This window comes from Ptychodera flava, chromosome 8, assembly GCF_041260155.1.
Source record: "Ptychodera flava strain L36383 chromosome 8, AS_Pfla_20210202, whole genome shotgun sequence".
In the NCBI taxonomy this organism is placed as follows: Eukaryota; Metazoa; Hemichordata; class Enteropneusta; family Ptychoderidae; genus Ptychodera; species Ptychodera flava.
Window position 1 is genome coordinate 11,197,442 of NC_091935.1, and position 16,421 is coordinate 11,213,862.

Sequence of the window (16,421 nt, forward strand, 5' to 3'; positions counted from 1 at the left end):
AGAAAAACCCAGAGTGAGTCGACATTACCATATAAACTGGGCGTGGTGACCTGCATGTTACAATACGTTGCGGCCTACTTTCTGAGTGCATTTGATATTTCCTGAAACAGTATAAAAATTATTCCATTCTCCTTGTTTCGAAGACAATGAGATCTAATGAGTAGAACTCTGATTGTAAATACTTCTCCCGTATCTCTCCATGTCAAATCACCTGGCCATCAGGTGTGCTTTGGTACATATTTAGATATTGGAATCAGAAAGTGATGCAACAGTCGTTGACTGTTGCAAAGCCCGTGATATGCGCCAATGTTATGCGATACCCGGGCAGTAAATTACCCAAAATGGCTTCCATCTCCGCAACGATTGGAGTTGGGTCAAGTTACAGTAAATGTATGTCATACAAACCGCTATGTTAAAGACTCAAACGAAGACACCACAATACGAATTTAACGCACAGTAGCAATCGCCTTGTTCACAAACTTCATGTGATCAAAATTTATTTTTATTTCGTTCACGTGTTACTGTAGTTTATGCCGTTAAAAATATTTGTCTACCTTCATATCTTAGCCTGTACCTTGTTCTGCGTGCATTTTCCTTACAATGATGTTTTATTTTATAACAATGTTTTATAAGACAATGGGATACGTGCATTACCTTAATTCAATTTTGTATGATTATGATATGATTAACACAGTGATAAGAATGCCTGTGGAAACAATTGAAGTCACCTTGAAAAAGTCTCAAACTGTCATCTATTTTGATCTATGTGACCAAGATGTATTGCATGCACTCTCCTGATTTAGAATCATTCTATTGAATCAGTCTTAGCATCTTCCAAAAAAGGCTTTAGAAATGATTGTTTAGAATAGAACTTCAAATTCTAAAAGAGGCCCCATAATATTGGTCACCAGGGTGAATACACTAAGTGCCCAGTATGAATCCCAAATTATGCGGGCGTGTCCTGCATGATTATCACAAATTAATTTCCATTGAAACGCGTGCCTCGCTATGATATTATTTTCCGTTTCATTTCGCAGAAAGCTTGCAATGTAATCCTGCCAGCACGAACCATAATAATTATCTTGGATACCTTGAATCCCAGATTTCTCGGTAAATCCTCTGTTCAAAAATAAAATTTTATATGCACAGCTTGCTTTAAGCAGAGACAGGCGAGGGTAAGATATATTTTCGTGCTTTGAGATGAAAGCTTTGGTAGTATGCTCACATGTTCACGAATCTTCACAATCAAAATATAGCGTTATCTGTTGAGTATATTTTATGAATCAATGGCTAGATGACACTGGCTCCATTTGTTTTGGTTGAGAATCCTTCAGGTGGAATTAGCCAGACAGACAGACAGATAGACAGACAGACAGAAAGAAAGACAGACAGACAGACTTATAGACAGACAGAAGAACGGATCGACAGTCAGAGAATTATGCGCATGGCTCTATAAAGTAACTAATCACGTATTTCGCATGATCTGTGTTTGAATACAATGATAGGCGGTAAATTTGCTTGAAAATTGTCATAGTTTAGTCGAATAGGCGTGTATTTGACTTGTTATCTATAAGTCTAGGTTACTAAGCAACTATAATATTTGAGATTATTAAACGGTTATTTGAATGGCAGTCACGTTAGGGTGCCAGCCTTTGGATTGTACAGGTCTATTGACGTCACATCATTATATATATATGTAAACTGTACTGTGTAGCAGTCGACCTGAGCAAATTCAATGTATGTACTCAAAGTGAGTGTAATAACGTTTCTGTGCACGATTGAACTTTTGCAGATCTGTAAACAAGTTTGATTAAGTAAATCATGACGGTTTAGTGCAAAAACTCGAGTTGTAGGCCCCAACCGTTGCGCAATTTTTGTTTAAGAATATTTTCATCAGTATTCGCAAAGTGTATGCTCGCGACTCGACAATCAAATACAGAAGTTTATTTGTAGCTTTGGGAGATCTCTAGAAATCGAAGAGAATCATAGCCGTGACTTACATACCAAAGGTGATAAAGATGTTAATATTGAATCACCATACATTAAACAAGACAAGTCCCATGGAGTATTGCCTCTGGGATTTTCTCGCCGAGACAACTAGACGAGTGAGGTGATGTCCGACTTTATACAAATGACATAATTTTCTCAGTCATTTTGAATGTCAAGTCATTGTAAGTATATTTCATGAGACAGAAACAAACATTAAATATTTTTTCAAACAAATGCATTCACTGAGTAATGTTAAAACAAGACAAGATCACTTACTTGTGTCAAGGGACCGGGGTAAGTTTAATAATCATGATAATTTGCGACCGAATTTTCCTGACGTTTCCAACAATCAGACTTGGCAAACGCAGACGTTACGAATGTGAGGGAAAATTCGTTCACTCTCTGTGGCCCCAAGTACACACATTATCGTCAAGTTGTCAAAAAGTGATTCCAAGAAAAATGATGATAAATATGGCAAAACAAATATACATTTATTTGCTCAACATGCCGACAGGAAAAAAAGTAGGTTGTAAGCATCGCTTTAGTTATCGTACTTTCATATGACTCAAATAAGACGACACGATTTGGTGAGTGCGGGCATTTTGAGAATGACATATTCAAAATAACATAGTTTGCTTGACATACTTGCTCTACTCACCTGGTATTAATAGAAATAAAGTGACGCAATCAATCTTAGCAATAGATATAACAGTGCAAACTAAACATATAACACTAAATATACACTATTACAAAATTTGGTTTCTTGCGTGACGTATGCTGACAAGCTGGATGTCGCGACGACTAGCTAGCGGCAGCGTCGTTTAAATTAGCAGTACTAGACAAGTCCAGACTGTTCTGATCAGTATGCCGGGGCAATCATCCCTGAAACATACCTGGAATTAATGGCACAGTGCGGGTCATTAAATTTCCGGGTCTCGATAATCCCAGCGCCGAAGCCATAGTTTTAAGAAGCGATGGAAAGTTAAGCACTGTGATCGGTCTTCCTTGGCTGTCAATACTCGTAGATTGACAACAATGGCCGATTCAGAGTATCTTATTACCCTCAACACTGTACGTCCACTGCTATTTACAAAGTTAGTGAAAATTTGACACGTACGCTCCAACTATATACGTAGCTCCTCCTTTACAACATGATCAGTAGACCCATAACAAAGAATGCAATATTTCAAGTGCCATCGAAGTTTGATATCGCACATATCATTATCAAGTTGTCCTCAGTGCAGTCTGTTCCATGTGAAAGTTCAAAATGTTACGGATTTGTCTAATTGGTCAAAAGTTATTAGAGATCACTTAGACCTTAAATTTACATCACAAGTTCAAGCGCTGATGCATAATCATTAGGTTTCAGCAAACTCAAGCTGGATATCAGGACTGTTCTTCAACTCTGTAATGCTACGGTTGGATCATTAGTGAACGAGCTTGCTACCTCTCCGTTGTTATGGAGACCACTAAATTAGACTTGTTTGTCGGTTAAAGTTAAACCTATCGATGAAAATCAAGCTTTGCATATTTGTCTACATATATATTTTAGGCGTTTATGTGCAAAGCTCCTTCATTCTTGAACATTTAAACTTATAACATATTTACCAAATGGAAAAATTTGCAACTTTAGAAAATAACCCCTGAGGAGAGAGAGAGGAATTGTTAATGCTGAAAGTGCGGCTGTGCGCATGCTCGCACGAATGGCGGTTAACGTAAGTGCAAATTCTCGTCAACAACGAAGCGTACAGTGATCAACAGATTGCCGTTGATTATGCGCAGAAAGACTGAAAGGCCGTGAAACGGTCGGGCGTTGCCATGAATTTATATTATTTGAGAAAATCCGTACTACGTAACGACTTGGCAGGAATATCAGACGAACGGCAAATAGTGCTAGCTTCAATTACCGCGACAACTGAATGGTTTTACCCTGACGGGTGCGGAACTCAAAAATTATGTAGCGGAGACGTTTTAATCTTTGGCTGTGACATCCGCTTGCGTAGACTCCAGTGATTTCTGATGATAATTGTCGATATTAATTCGTTGAATACATGTACGTCATCTCTGAAATCTTGCCGACAATAAAAAGCCAATCACGTATTCCAGGGAGCGTGCCCATCGACGAGGACATTAGCCCGACGTTCCTTGATGGGCATCATCCATCTCTGTGAAATTTTATCTCAATGATACCGAGATAGACGATCAAATAAACAATTAATCAGTTGGGAGTATATCGGTAAAGCGTCTGAAGTCAAACAAGCAAAGTTTCATCTTTGTAATATTTTACTATTCTATTCATCTTCTGTCGATCTCCTACGAAAAAAGAAGCAAACCCTTGGGCACAGTCATTAGATCGTTCAGTCTGCTTTCTCATATCTGTCAGATTCAACGAAGTTTGCTGTGAAGCGCTTTGAAAGAAGATCACGATTATTCCTTCTGTAGTCATGGCGACCATATCATTTACAGGAGTCCATTTAGCTGTATAAAGATGAGAAAAAGAATCGACGAAAGGTGTATCGTTAAAGAAGCTATGAGTGATGGCAGCTTGTGCTATATTTGACCACAGACAAATAGTATAAACAGACTGGAAACGCGGCATGCCTTTTGTTCCATGGTCGTCTCGGTAGACTATTGGCTTTTCATATTAAAATGAGCTTCAAAGGTGTTAAACTTTTTGGAGGTTTTGTTTGTGGTTGATAATTGCAAGAGATAATGCGAAAAATACGACGAGATGGCATCGTACTTCCAGTCGCGTAGCAACCATAGTTACTTTGTGAGCTCTCAGGCCAGAAACACTATTTCACGACAATCAAAACATAACACGCCAGCAGTTTCATAAACATGTCCTTCCTTGACGCACGTGTAAAAGACGGTATGACTGACCGTAAACCATTGAGTAAAACCAGACAGTATCGATAAAAGACTTTCAAATTTGGTTCAAACACACTCATTATATATTCATAAAAATATGAGAGGAAATTTTTTAAAACGGTAAAACTCACTTTCCTGAAGCTCAAAACACTCCCGTTTTCGCCAGCCCGTCAATTTCTGCTCACCATCACACGAAAACAACAACACAAACTTTGCCGAACATACTTTCGCTTAACAGTCAGCGAAAATCCGAAAATTACCGAAGTATGCATGGTCAACACTCTTCGGAAAAGAGAGGCGAGAGCAACCTGAGGCGAGGCGAACATGGATGGGTTACGTAACCGCTTCACGCCTTAAACAATACCCGTTGCGACTCTGTCCATGTTTCTCTGTGATTTGACATATTTGAAATAATAGCTGCGTCGAAAACTAAATAAAATTCCTTGCCCTTCGGTCTTGGTGCGAATAAGCCGCCGAAACTGTCAAAAGTGCATATATATTATATATAATGATAATAATAATTAATATATATATATATATATATATATATATATATATATATATATATATATATATATATATATATATATTGATTTAAGAAGTACATACTTGTATATGTCTTCAAGTTACATGATTATGTCAGTGTACAGTTTTTGAAGACCAACTAGAACAATGTTAACATGAACTTGGTCAGCAGATAAAAGAACGAGCGATAAGAAGAATGGACGAGATGCAAGAAGGACATATAACTTGAATTGTTAGGGGTACCATTGTCATCACTTGTTCACCAAGATTACTATTTTGGGGATTTAAATAAATACTGTCCGATTTTCCCGGCTCCCAAGAAGTGTTGATCAGAAATCACCGCCTTATTTCAAGCCAGCGCTTAGAAGTACGGATGATACAAAATATTTCCTGAGAAGATTTTTGGAAAATATTGAAAATGATAACATGAACAGTGTCAGCAGATAAAATAACAAGTGACAAGAATATATATATCTGTGTGTGTGTGCCCTTTTTAAGATATAGATATGCACTGTCTTGTACATACAAGATATCTGCACATATATGATATATATATATATATATATATATATATATATATATATATATATATATATATATATATATATATATCTTATTTATATAGTTCTATTTCTTATAAATGTTTATGCATTCATATATGGAGAGAGACACAGGCAGACAAAATGCACACACAGACAGACTGACAGGCATGGACAGGGAAGTTAGCTTCTCTTCAACTGACTCTGATATTTCTACATGAAAAAAGCATAATCTGAAACAAAAAACGTAGCTTGCCATATACGAGAAACATAATTAATTTGGAGAGCATTCTGCATGTGTCAAACACATAAACATGAAATATATAAACCTTGTAGTATTTGAATGTTTTTTTTCCGGAAAATAATTTGTTTGACATCCCATCCGCCTCAAAATTGTCTATCCTTATAGACATAAATTTAAAAATGTTACCGATGTAAAACTATATATCACGTGACAATAATGCCAGAGTTTTTGTAATCTTTCATCCTTGGCGCTCAATTTCGTGACATCTTCAAGGTGTGGCATATTACCGTGAAATTCTGTGGCGGCAAATTAAAAGAACTGCAGCCTTTCCGACATTAGACATTGACCAGAGCAAGGAGTGCCTATCGACTATGAAATCAAAATTCCAATCCATTCGTGCGTACGCCAGACATGACATTGTAAACGCTGGCACGCCAGTTTGAAAGCAAGGAGCTGATGTATTTTGACACAAAGTGTGTACAGTTTATTCCCAGAAGTGTTGATTAAACTCCAGTTTGCCTTTGGCAGGTGGATACGCTCAGAGGTTTCACTTTTCATTAGCCGAGAACGTGAGACCCGTGCATAAAATTTCGCACAGTTTCACAGTTCCTTAGCCTTTGGGACTCTCGCTTGAATTTTCGTTCGCATTTCATGAACAGAGTCAGCAGATAAAATAACGAGCTTAAGTTTGGTTGCCTGGTTGTTCCAAGAATTAAAACCTATTGTTGTGTGGAGGTATCGATTCTATCGACTTTAACTCCGTGTTTAACTCTACTCGTATCTAAAACCGCGCCCCGTTGTGCTTATATATTATGGTGTATATCTGTGGACTTTCGTTCACGCCTTTAATGCAAATGTAACCGGCCATATAAATGGACGCTAATTGTTTAATTGCAAGGAGCGCGCATTCTCAAAATGAAGATATATCACAAAAAGTCAATGATAAGTCATGGTTGATCATATTATTTCACCACGTGGTACAGGAACAGACTCCGCTTTTAGCTGGTCGCATAGTGATGACTATGTAGTTGCTATAGTTACACTTGTTATATTATATTTGGTTCCCAGTTGGTGATTGTTCAAAGGTTGAAATTCAAAATGGCCGCCATTCGTCGTGTTAGCTTCTGCAAGTATTTTCTTGAACAGGACACTTCGGAAACCCGATGCATCTTGTATTCCAAAAAAACGACGCGAAGGTATAGTATGGCAGACATTTGTAGTGTTTGCATAGTTTGGATAAACTCCGCCTTTTCGAAGTAATTCAAAATGTAGTTTCAGGGACTTGACAATACATTTTCTCTCCGAATGAAGCTGGCGATATGTTCATATGAGAACTAATTTTTCCTCCTGGTTATCGTAGTTTCGATAAATTGACTCTTCTTGTATGTATGTTCACGAAGAGAAAGTGCTGTAAGAATTAATTTTGCGCAAAGGCAGAAAACGTTATTCAGCTTTCCAAATTCTGCGTGTGTGCTCTAGGCCCATCATCGACTCCATCCATCCTACCCATGTCAAGAATGCACCGACCCAAACCAGCTGAAGGAGGCACGAGCAGTAGAGCGTGTTTCTCATCGCAATATAGAAATACGTCACCGCACTGCAAAGGGTGTCACAGTAGAGCCAGGAAGAACCCTGAGAGCTCCGTGCCTCTTCAGTTTTTTCCCTGCCTTTATCTCTTGTATCGGTGTGAACAGGTGAACGCCTTGTGTCAACATTATGAAGTCTGCTGTAGCTACCATCATCATCGTATTGGCGTGGACTCAAGTAAGCTGTGAGTACGACCATTTCGATTCAGTCTAACTTTCATTAAAAATGTATGCAAGTCACCCATTAACGGCTGCAATTGCATTTTCAATTATTAAACTGATACAGTTTACAAGGAAACTGGCGCTTTAGCGTGAAAGTTCGAACGCTGTATACTTCGAAATCCACTCAGAACATTTTCCATGAAACGAGGAGACAAAACGAGATGACCAGAATCACCATTCTCAGTTCAATTGATTTGCAAATTCACCAGTCTTAGGATACACGCTCAGCAGCGCTATTTCCCAGAATTGTCTTTCATTCCTTTTTTTCTCGTATATGAGTATTCAACTTTGATGAAAAGGCAGCAATACCGTCTATATCGATCGAAAAAGTAGGACACGGGCGACCACAACATTGCAGAAAGAAGGCTCGTCTCTTATTGGTGTGTCAATAATCGATACCGATTTCCCACTATGCGGTTGTTGCGGTTCATGAAAAGCTCTGTCGACGGCAAATGTGCATGAAAGTCAAAAGATGCCAGCCGCACCCGAGAAATCAATGATTTTTAGTGATATGGATGGATTTCAAAAGGAAAGCAACGGATCTGACGGATCAGAAATACAAACCTTCATTATTTCGTTTTATCCGACAGCCAAAACATAATATCTTGCTCCCTACGTCGATTAAATCAAGATGCATTTTGGCCTTGTATACTTTTTATTCTACCTCTTGACAGCATCAATTAATGGAAGTGTCAAATCCTGCAGATAGCAACAAAAATTCTTCTTAGACACTGCTTTGGTCAATATGCCGGAATGGGTAACATTACATCGCTTTACACCGCTTTGCTAAAGTGAATAAGAACAGCCGCGGTGCTGCTTTTGGTTGTCTAACCGATCATGAAGTAAAAAAGAACATGACTGTCTTTTTGCTCTTCTTGTTGTTTTTTTCTCATACCTCAAAAAATTTATGAATTATCTACAATTATTACAACGATGCAAAGGTGGACACCGTGTTTATTACGTTTCATCCAGACTTCTTAGGAATTTCATACATAAAAAGCATAATGATCACCCAATATTGTAATGGCGTTTTTGATTATGTTATGCTGTGGTCGCCATGGCTGTGCGTGTTCGATAGTAACTACACACTGTGATAACCCGTATCCAATCATATGCATTATGATCAGACTTACCAAGAAAGGTCATACAAGGGTTATAATCCATGGGCAAACGACAACTGACAGTATGTCCAAGGGGTGTAAAGCAAAAGACATGATAATCGAACAACAAGTGACACTCAGGTTTCAAATCGATGCGAACGTCGAAGGATTTTCGCGATGGAGATTCTGATGTGACGTCTTTTGAAAGATATCTATTTTGAGAGCATATGGAGTGTGGGCAGGTAGCAATTCTAAACTGCTTCGAACCTCGCTGTTAGTGCTCAAGGGGTTCTATGACGAGTGTTGGGACTGAAACAGCCCATTACATCAACGTTCAATGCGATAATTCGCTTTGATGGGGCGTTGAATTCGCTGTTTTCAGGTAGGGCTGATCAAATCCCCATTCGATGGTTGTGATGAAATGATAGCAGCTGAGCCGACGATCCCCTTTTATGAGCTTGTGTCTCAGAGTATACGAGTGCAGTGTATGTCACATTCGTCTGGACACAGTGAGAGCAATGCACTAACATCTGCAGTCATGCAGCATTCACCTATCTAAGACGGAGAAGCAGAATGGAAATTCGATTCCTCCCCCGAACCCAGTTATACTATTCATAGACTTAAAGCTTTAATTCTAAATGCATACGAAATTCATTTCTATATTTTGCATTATTAATTACCGTTTTGCATATCATCAATATTAATTATAGGAGATCAATCGTGACAATTTAACCCTAATAAATATGTCTTTACCCGTGGACAGACGAGCAGATCAAGCTATATCGGGATATTATGTATCGGTAAATTTAAACAATCTACATCATTCATAAGCTTTGAAGAAATACTTAATACATCATCTGTGATAATTTATACTTTAACGAGATGCCTTGCATAAATACACGTCTGGGGCAAAAGTCAATCGTGTTTCAATTAAATCAAACATCATTTCGAAAGAACATTTAACACTTATGCGTCAGTGACAATTCTGCCATGGAACAAGCACTTGATTGGCTTAAATAAATATTAAATAATACAAGTGAATGATCCGTTGACCACGTGATCAATGGAAACAGATGATTGTATCTCATGTTACGAAGGAACAACGTCGGTTGCTTTCTGACAGTTTCTTCATATTCTTGTCAAGGAAAATTGAACTCTTCAGCTTCTTCAATCAATCAAGTTTGAAATAACATCAGTTTGTGATGAGTGTGAATCGCCCCGATCTGTCTTTACTTATGTCGCTGTGTTAGCCGTCGGCTCATAAGCATACACTTCTGGGTATGTACCAGATGTTTCGTGATCGTTTTCCTAGACTGTTTATGTCTGTACGCATAGATATATATTGTTGGTCAATCTGTCAGGATATTTCAAGATGCTGACCGATACGTGGTGACTGAAGATAGCGAATTTACCTCTTAATATTTTGGTCATGCTTTCTGCGTAACATGGTCATAATTTTGATAAAGGCCTGTCTAATTATTCCGCCATTTGAAACTTAACACCAAACGGCCAATTTTTACCGGTTAAAAAAGAAGCCAAAATTGCACAAATAAAGTCACTAGTCTAAAATATTTGTGTAGTATTTTCTATTCAAACAAACAAGCTATAGGCCAGCCTGAGAACACGGATCCCCTATTAAAGGATATTCGATAACGACAGTTGTCAAGATTGCCACGTCTCTAAATTGATTTCGTTCTCAAAACGCTGCCGGTTCTTTACTTCAAATACAGAGATTGCGTGACGGCCACAAAGAAAAACTGACGTGCTTGAGAACAATGTTGAGTGACCGTGGTGACTTCCTGCAAAAAACTTTCCTTCAGAGAACGCTCAATTAAAACGTGTCGAAGGAAGTGCTACTTCATACACTTAGATTTTTCTTTGATATTGTGAACTCGATACAATATATGGAATGTCTCTAAAGTGTCTGGGCTTGAAAATTCAACGACTGGGAATATGTGCAGTGCATATATCCTCTGATGATCAAATTAAAACGTATAACATGTCCCCATGATTGACCTGATGTAAGAAGCTAATGTACATAGTAGTTTCTTAAATAATTAATGTGGTCCTGTAAAATTTAAATATTTTACAGGAGTGTCGTATGAGAAAATAAATTGCTTTGAAAATGCAACGACTGGGAATATGTGCAGTGTATTATCCTTCGTCGTACCGACGATCAAACGTATAATTTGTCCCCTGGTTGACCTGCTGTAAAAAGCTATTGTACATTTCTAGTAGTATCTTAAATAATTAATGATGTAGTCCCGTGAAATGTACATATTTTACAGAAGTGAGTGGCGTATGAGAAAATAAATTGCATTCAAAATTAGCCCGAAAGAAGAAAAAACGTGTTTTTGTATCATATTAGACCTCAGATTGTAAGTCCTCAATTTCACATTCCATCAGGTGTCGTGTTTGGGGTTCGTTTAAAGAGAAACTGTCGTCGGAGTTGCGCCTGTGCGAGTAAACAATGTATTTCGTGCACGATATCTAGATGCCCCTCATCAACATAGCTGCAACATTTAAATTATACGATGTAGATTAAGAGAGACATGTTTTAACTGTCATCAATCACCATTGTACTTTAGATACAGTGTTTACATCGGTCGTATGGGTCCCATACGACCTTTGAGCGTAGTTCCGACGACGGTATCCCTTTAAGACAGATGTTGTCGCCGTGTTAAATCGAATGAACCAATGACCACCCTGGCATAGCCACAACCTATATTTCGTTGGAATTTCCTGATAGTATATAGCCCGGGCAAATACGGCAAGATTTGGTAGTTGTCAGGATTTACGGTCAATAGGAAGTGAACTGCCGATTTGCAGTAGTTTCTCGATTCAACTGTTGAAATAAAGGAACACAGTGTATGCTGAATAATATTTTCAAGTTGTGTTCGACACTTTCAATATCACACAACACATGTCTACGAGCTGATTTCTTTGTCAGTGAAGCATACCTCCTTGACCTACAATATATTTGCATAGCGCACGACGCAGTGGTTTCACAGGAACTCTTATCAAAGCGCGTAAATTCGAGCAGCACACATTAGACGAGACGTTTGAACTCTGGCCCACCGTATACCAGCCCTTTATTTCAGTATATTCTTTGGCTGTCATGTCAAACTCGAAATACCATTGATATCACTGCCTCTATATTAAATATCCTTCAATTATACGGAGTGGCAACCTTTGAAATTCTATAATAATGTATGCTGTTAGGTACAGGCACACGGAGTCTTTTGATATGAAGTGGAGTATTCTCTAACAAGAGTAGGTACATAGAGCAGAAGAGTCATGGGTCTAAAGTAATAATACGTAATGCTTTTTAGTCTCAATGAACGTTATAAATCTACAGTCGGAAATTCGTTTTTGAATTTCCTTTTAATGCTAATTTTCTTTTGCCTCGCGACGTGTTATCGGCCTCTGATCGTTAATGGTGGTATTTGTGAACGGACTTTTTACAAACGTGAGGGAGACTGCATCTCGTTTCTGCTGCGCTAATCTCGTTTTATCCCCGGGACAAGTACGCCGGAAAGGTTAGAACTCGATGGCTTAGTCGGTATATGTGAAATGCGTGTTCTTGCCACTCAGGCAAAAACTCCTCATTTTGATTGATGTTCGGTGAAATATTAAGGTTGTCATTTCGAGATTCACAGTGAATCTCCGGAAAACAAAATTTGCAATGAATCACCCATATCAACATAACATCCATGTAACCTCTGTCAAAGGTTTACATCGATTGATTCATAAAGAAATCGTGCGTCGTTTCCTTTATGTTACGAACGCCGAGATGAATCCAATCGTTACCTATCTACTGGTATAGTCGATAGGGATAGAAATTTAAACGACAGGTAAATATTTTGAAGACGGAAAAATATTGACAGGTCTGCTTTCAAAAAACAGTTCTTTTCTACATTCAGCTATCCTTAAATTAATTAATTAATTAATTAATTTACTTATCTATCTATCTATCTATCTATCTATCTATCTATCTATCTATCTATCTATCTATCTATCTATCTATCTATCTATCTATCTATCTATCTATCTATCTGTCTGTCTGTCTGTCTGTCTGTCTGTCTGTCTGTCTGTCTGTCTGTCTGTCTGTCTGTCTATCTGTGTGTCTGTCTGTCTGTCTATCTATCTACCTACCTACCTACCTACCTATCTACCTACCTAACTATCTATCTATCTATCTATCTATCTATCTATCTATCTATCTATCTATCTATCTATCTATCTATCTATCTATCTATCTATCTATCTATCTGTCCGTCTGTCTGTCTGTCTGCCTGCCTGTTCATTATCTTTACGTAGACAACCATTGATGCTTGCCTACAATTATCAATGCATTTTCGTTTCTGGTATTCCAATATTCAAAATAGCTGTTAAGACTATTTGATAACTATCATTTCGGCCTTTTCGACAATTCTACAAACATGTTGAATGAATGCAACGCAGCATTCGGAAGGCAGGAGAATCGTCATTACGTGGTCGCTTTGTGGGATGGGATGATTTGCAGTTTTGTCAAAAAAAAATTACATCACCAGAAATCTTCAAATTGCCAAATACTTAGCATTCAGTTCAAGCTCTCGTATGTCTTACGCCATGTGATGTATTTTTCTAAGTCGGAGAACATCGATTCTGTCAGCTGTCAATACAAACAGCTCTACACGTGTTTCCTATCAGTTTTCATAAGTCGCTAACATCGAATTATAACAGTCATACTCGTTCATAAAGGTTACTGCGAGTGACAGAGTTGACCCTAGAGATTCGTCGTTTTAACTTTAATCAACATCGCTGCAACAAATGGAGCGCGGTCTTCACTCCGCTGATGGGTGGCATTCACCGCCATGTCACGTCTTCATGCAGACGGAACTTTCCGATGCAAATTTTTGTCTGAAACTGTAGTTTCTTAAACTTTTACAAGTGCCATGAATCGACGGACATTTGTATGACATTGATTAACACAGCTAAATGTTAGCAAAATGATTGATAAGGATGAAAGTTGCGGTACCTTGAGAGGTTGACACTGATGGTATAGCGAAGTGTATTCCACGGCGAGCGCCCCCTATTGTTCTTCTCCAGGGTAGCATAATGAATATCTATAATAGGACTGAGAAGAATATGGTATCAAATTAATCTGATTCCTTCTTGTTCAATTTGGCAAGAATAAGTTCAAGTTAAACGTTCCATTCTCTTTGCTTGAATGAAACTTAAATCTGTCTTTGTCTGCCTCTAATCTTTTCCAATCGTGAATGATAGCTTTGAGAATAATGGACGCATAAAATTCAGTTCGTTATGGCGATGCACTACAAATGTCGCCTTTCCCCATTGTCTGGTTACCAGTGTGGTTTTCATCAATTCATTACAATACAACATTTGATTCATAGTCTTTTTGAAGTCCATTTGGATGGCATCTCATAATGCCCGGAACAGACGTACCGACGAAGCATAACTTTCACGTTCAACGTTGTAGTGCGGCGACCAGTAACGTCGCTGACAGCCCATCCCGGTAATAAAGTCAGCTCGGCCAGAGGCTGACTTAGTTAATAGGCTCTTCCACTGTGATAATATAAACTTTTTACTTGGGTGAGAGAGAGCGGATGACACCATCATGCGATAGATCACGACACCAAGTTCCAACAAAAATCACACATGCTATACCCGTGAGGAGAAATACGGACAGACTCTTTTATTCTAGGACTACTTTTATTCTAGAAATACCGGCTGTGTAACACATGTATCCCACCTATTCTGCTGAAATTTGTTCGGCTAATGATGACAACGCTTTCCGTATGACTGGCGATACCCTTCATTGTCTCTGATTAATTTTATACTGCACACAATTTATCGAACCAGCACATAGTGCTTACAACCCACTGGACATTTGACTGTTATGATTTACAGTGTTCGCAAAAGAAAAAAGCAAAACAATTTTCCGCATTTTAATATTTTAGAGATGAACGTAATTACTTTGTAATTGTAATCGTATTTTATATTTTTGAGTTTTTAATTGTAATGTATATCGGAAGCTTCGTCAGAATACAAAGTCGCCGTCTTCTCTTTTGTGTATCATTGGTTTTGTCCAAGATCTGACCTTGGATGAAATTTCACAAACTCAAGCCTTAAAAGAATGCAGCCAAATACCGCGTAACATCACTGATTATCTCTTGGGGCCAGGTAAAATGTACTGTGCTACGGAGAACACGATTTTTTTCATAATATTGTATGTGTGAATATTGCTATGACCAAGGAACTAACTGAGCTTGGGCCATGGATGTTTTCTGTGAAAATATTCCATCGTTGTATATGCAATACAAAATTTGTTTTTATCTTCCAAGGTGCCATTCAATTTAAAGTAATCCATGTATCACTCAAAGTTTCTTATCAGAAACCTCAACCAATGTTTTGAATGTGTGGAATTGCAAAGTCTATCGATATGATAAAGTGTGTTTCTATGTTTTGTCTTAGATACACAAAATTGCAGTTTCCCGGACGATATCGCCGGCAGTTGGCTGTATAGTATCGACAATTCTGACAACGATGGGAAACTTGACTTGAACTCTGAGAACTACACCGAGACATCTGGGGAAGATCGAAAGACATACGTTTGCTTCAAGTCGGCCCCCGAAAACGCCACCTACATTCTTAAGACGGTGAATGATGAGTGAGTACAAACATTACTTTTGATAGCAACTCAAACTGCACAGTTACATGAAGCACTAACAGATTGACGTTGGTTTCGATCCGAGATTTTTGACAAGGAAAAGTCGCGTCATTGGACAGCGGAAGCGGTTCGACTGTTTTCGAAAGGCTCGTAATGTTTCAGATTTTCAAGGCTTTTCAGTGTATGCGAAATTCATTTGGCCAGTATGAGCATGGTGGTAATTCCATGTTATGAGGACGCCCTCAGGTTTCGTCTGCTCGGAAATTTGAGTTCACGTGTAACAGGGTAGATAACTTTGTACTTTATAAGTGGTCTTCTCGCTAATCCACGATCATACATTATTCATGTCATTTCAGTCAATCTACGAGTTACAAATGTTTCGCCTACAAAAAAGTAAACGGGAACGTCTTCATCGGTTACACAGGTAAGTTTCCATGTTTTACAGTGTCTTCTTAGGGGACAATACTAAGTCAGTAAACAAAACGACCTTGACTATATCAACGTCAATAATTGTATAACACGGGTGGATTGTCATACAAAGCCTTTCTGCATAATATTATCCTGGCAGTACACTGTAAATGCAACATGTTTTTCATGTGAGGTGTTCGAGTTTTTTATTCTAAGCCGTATTACAGATGTTTAGAATTGAAATAACTGAGAATAAATACCACA

At 38.2% G+C, this 16,421-nt stretch overlaps 1 protein-coding gene across 1 annotated transcript in view; it reads left to right on the forward strand.

The window, feature by feature from the left end:
- The first annotated feature begins 7,708 nt into the window (after positions 1 to 7,708).
- Positions 7,709 to 16,421, forward strand: part of LOC139138484 (uncharacterized) — a 13,141-nt gene continuing 4,428 nt past the window's right edge. The window contains exons 1-3 of the mRNA XM_070706876.1: positions 7,709 to 7,939; positions 15,554 to 15,749; positions 16,106 to 16,173. Coding sequence (XP_070562977.1) covers positions 7,885 to 7,939; positions 15,554 to 15,749; positions 16,106 to 16,173 — 319 coding nt within the window. The 5' untranslated portion in view covers positions 7,709 to 7,884. The remainder of the gene's footprint in view (positions 7,940 to 15,553; positions 15,750 to 16,105; positions 16,174 to 16,421) is intronic.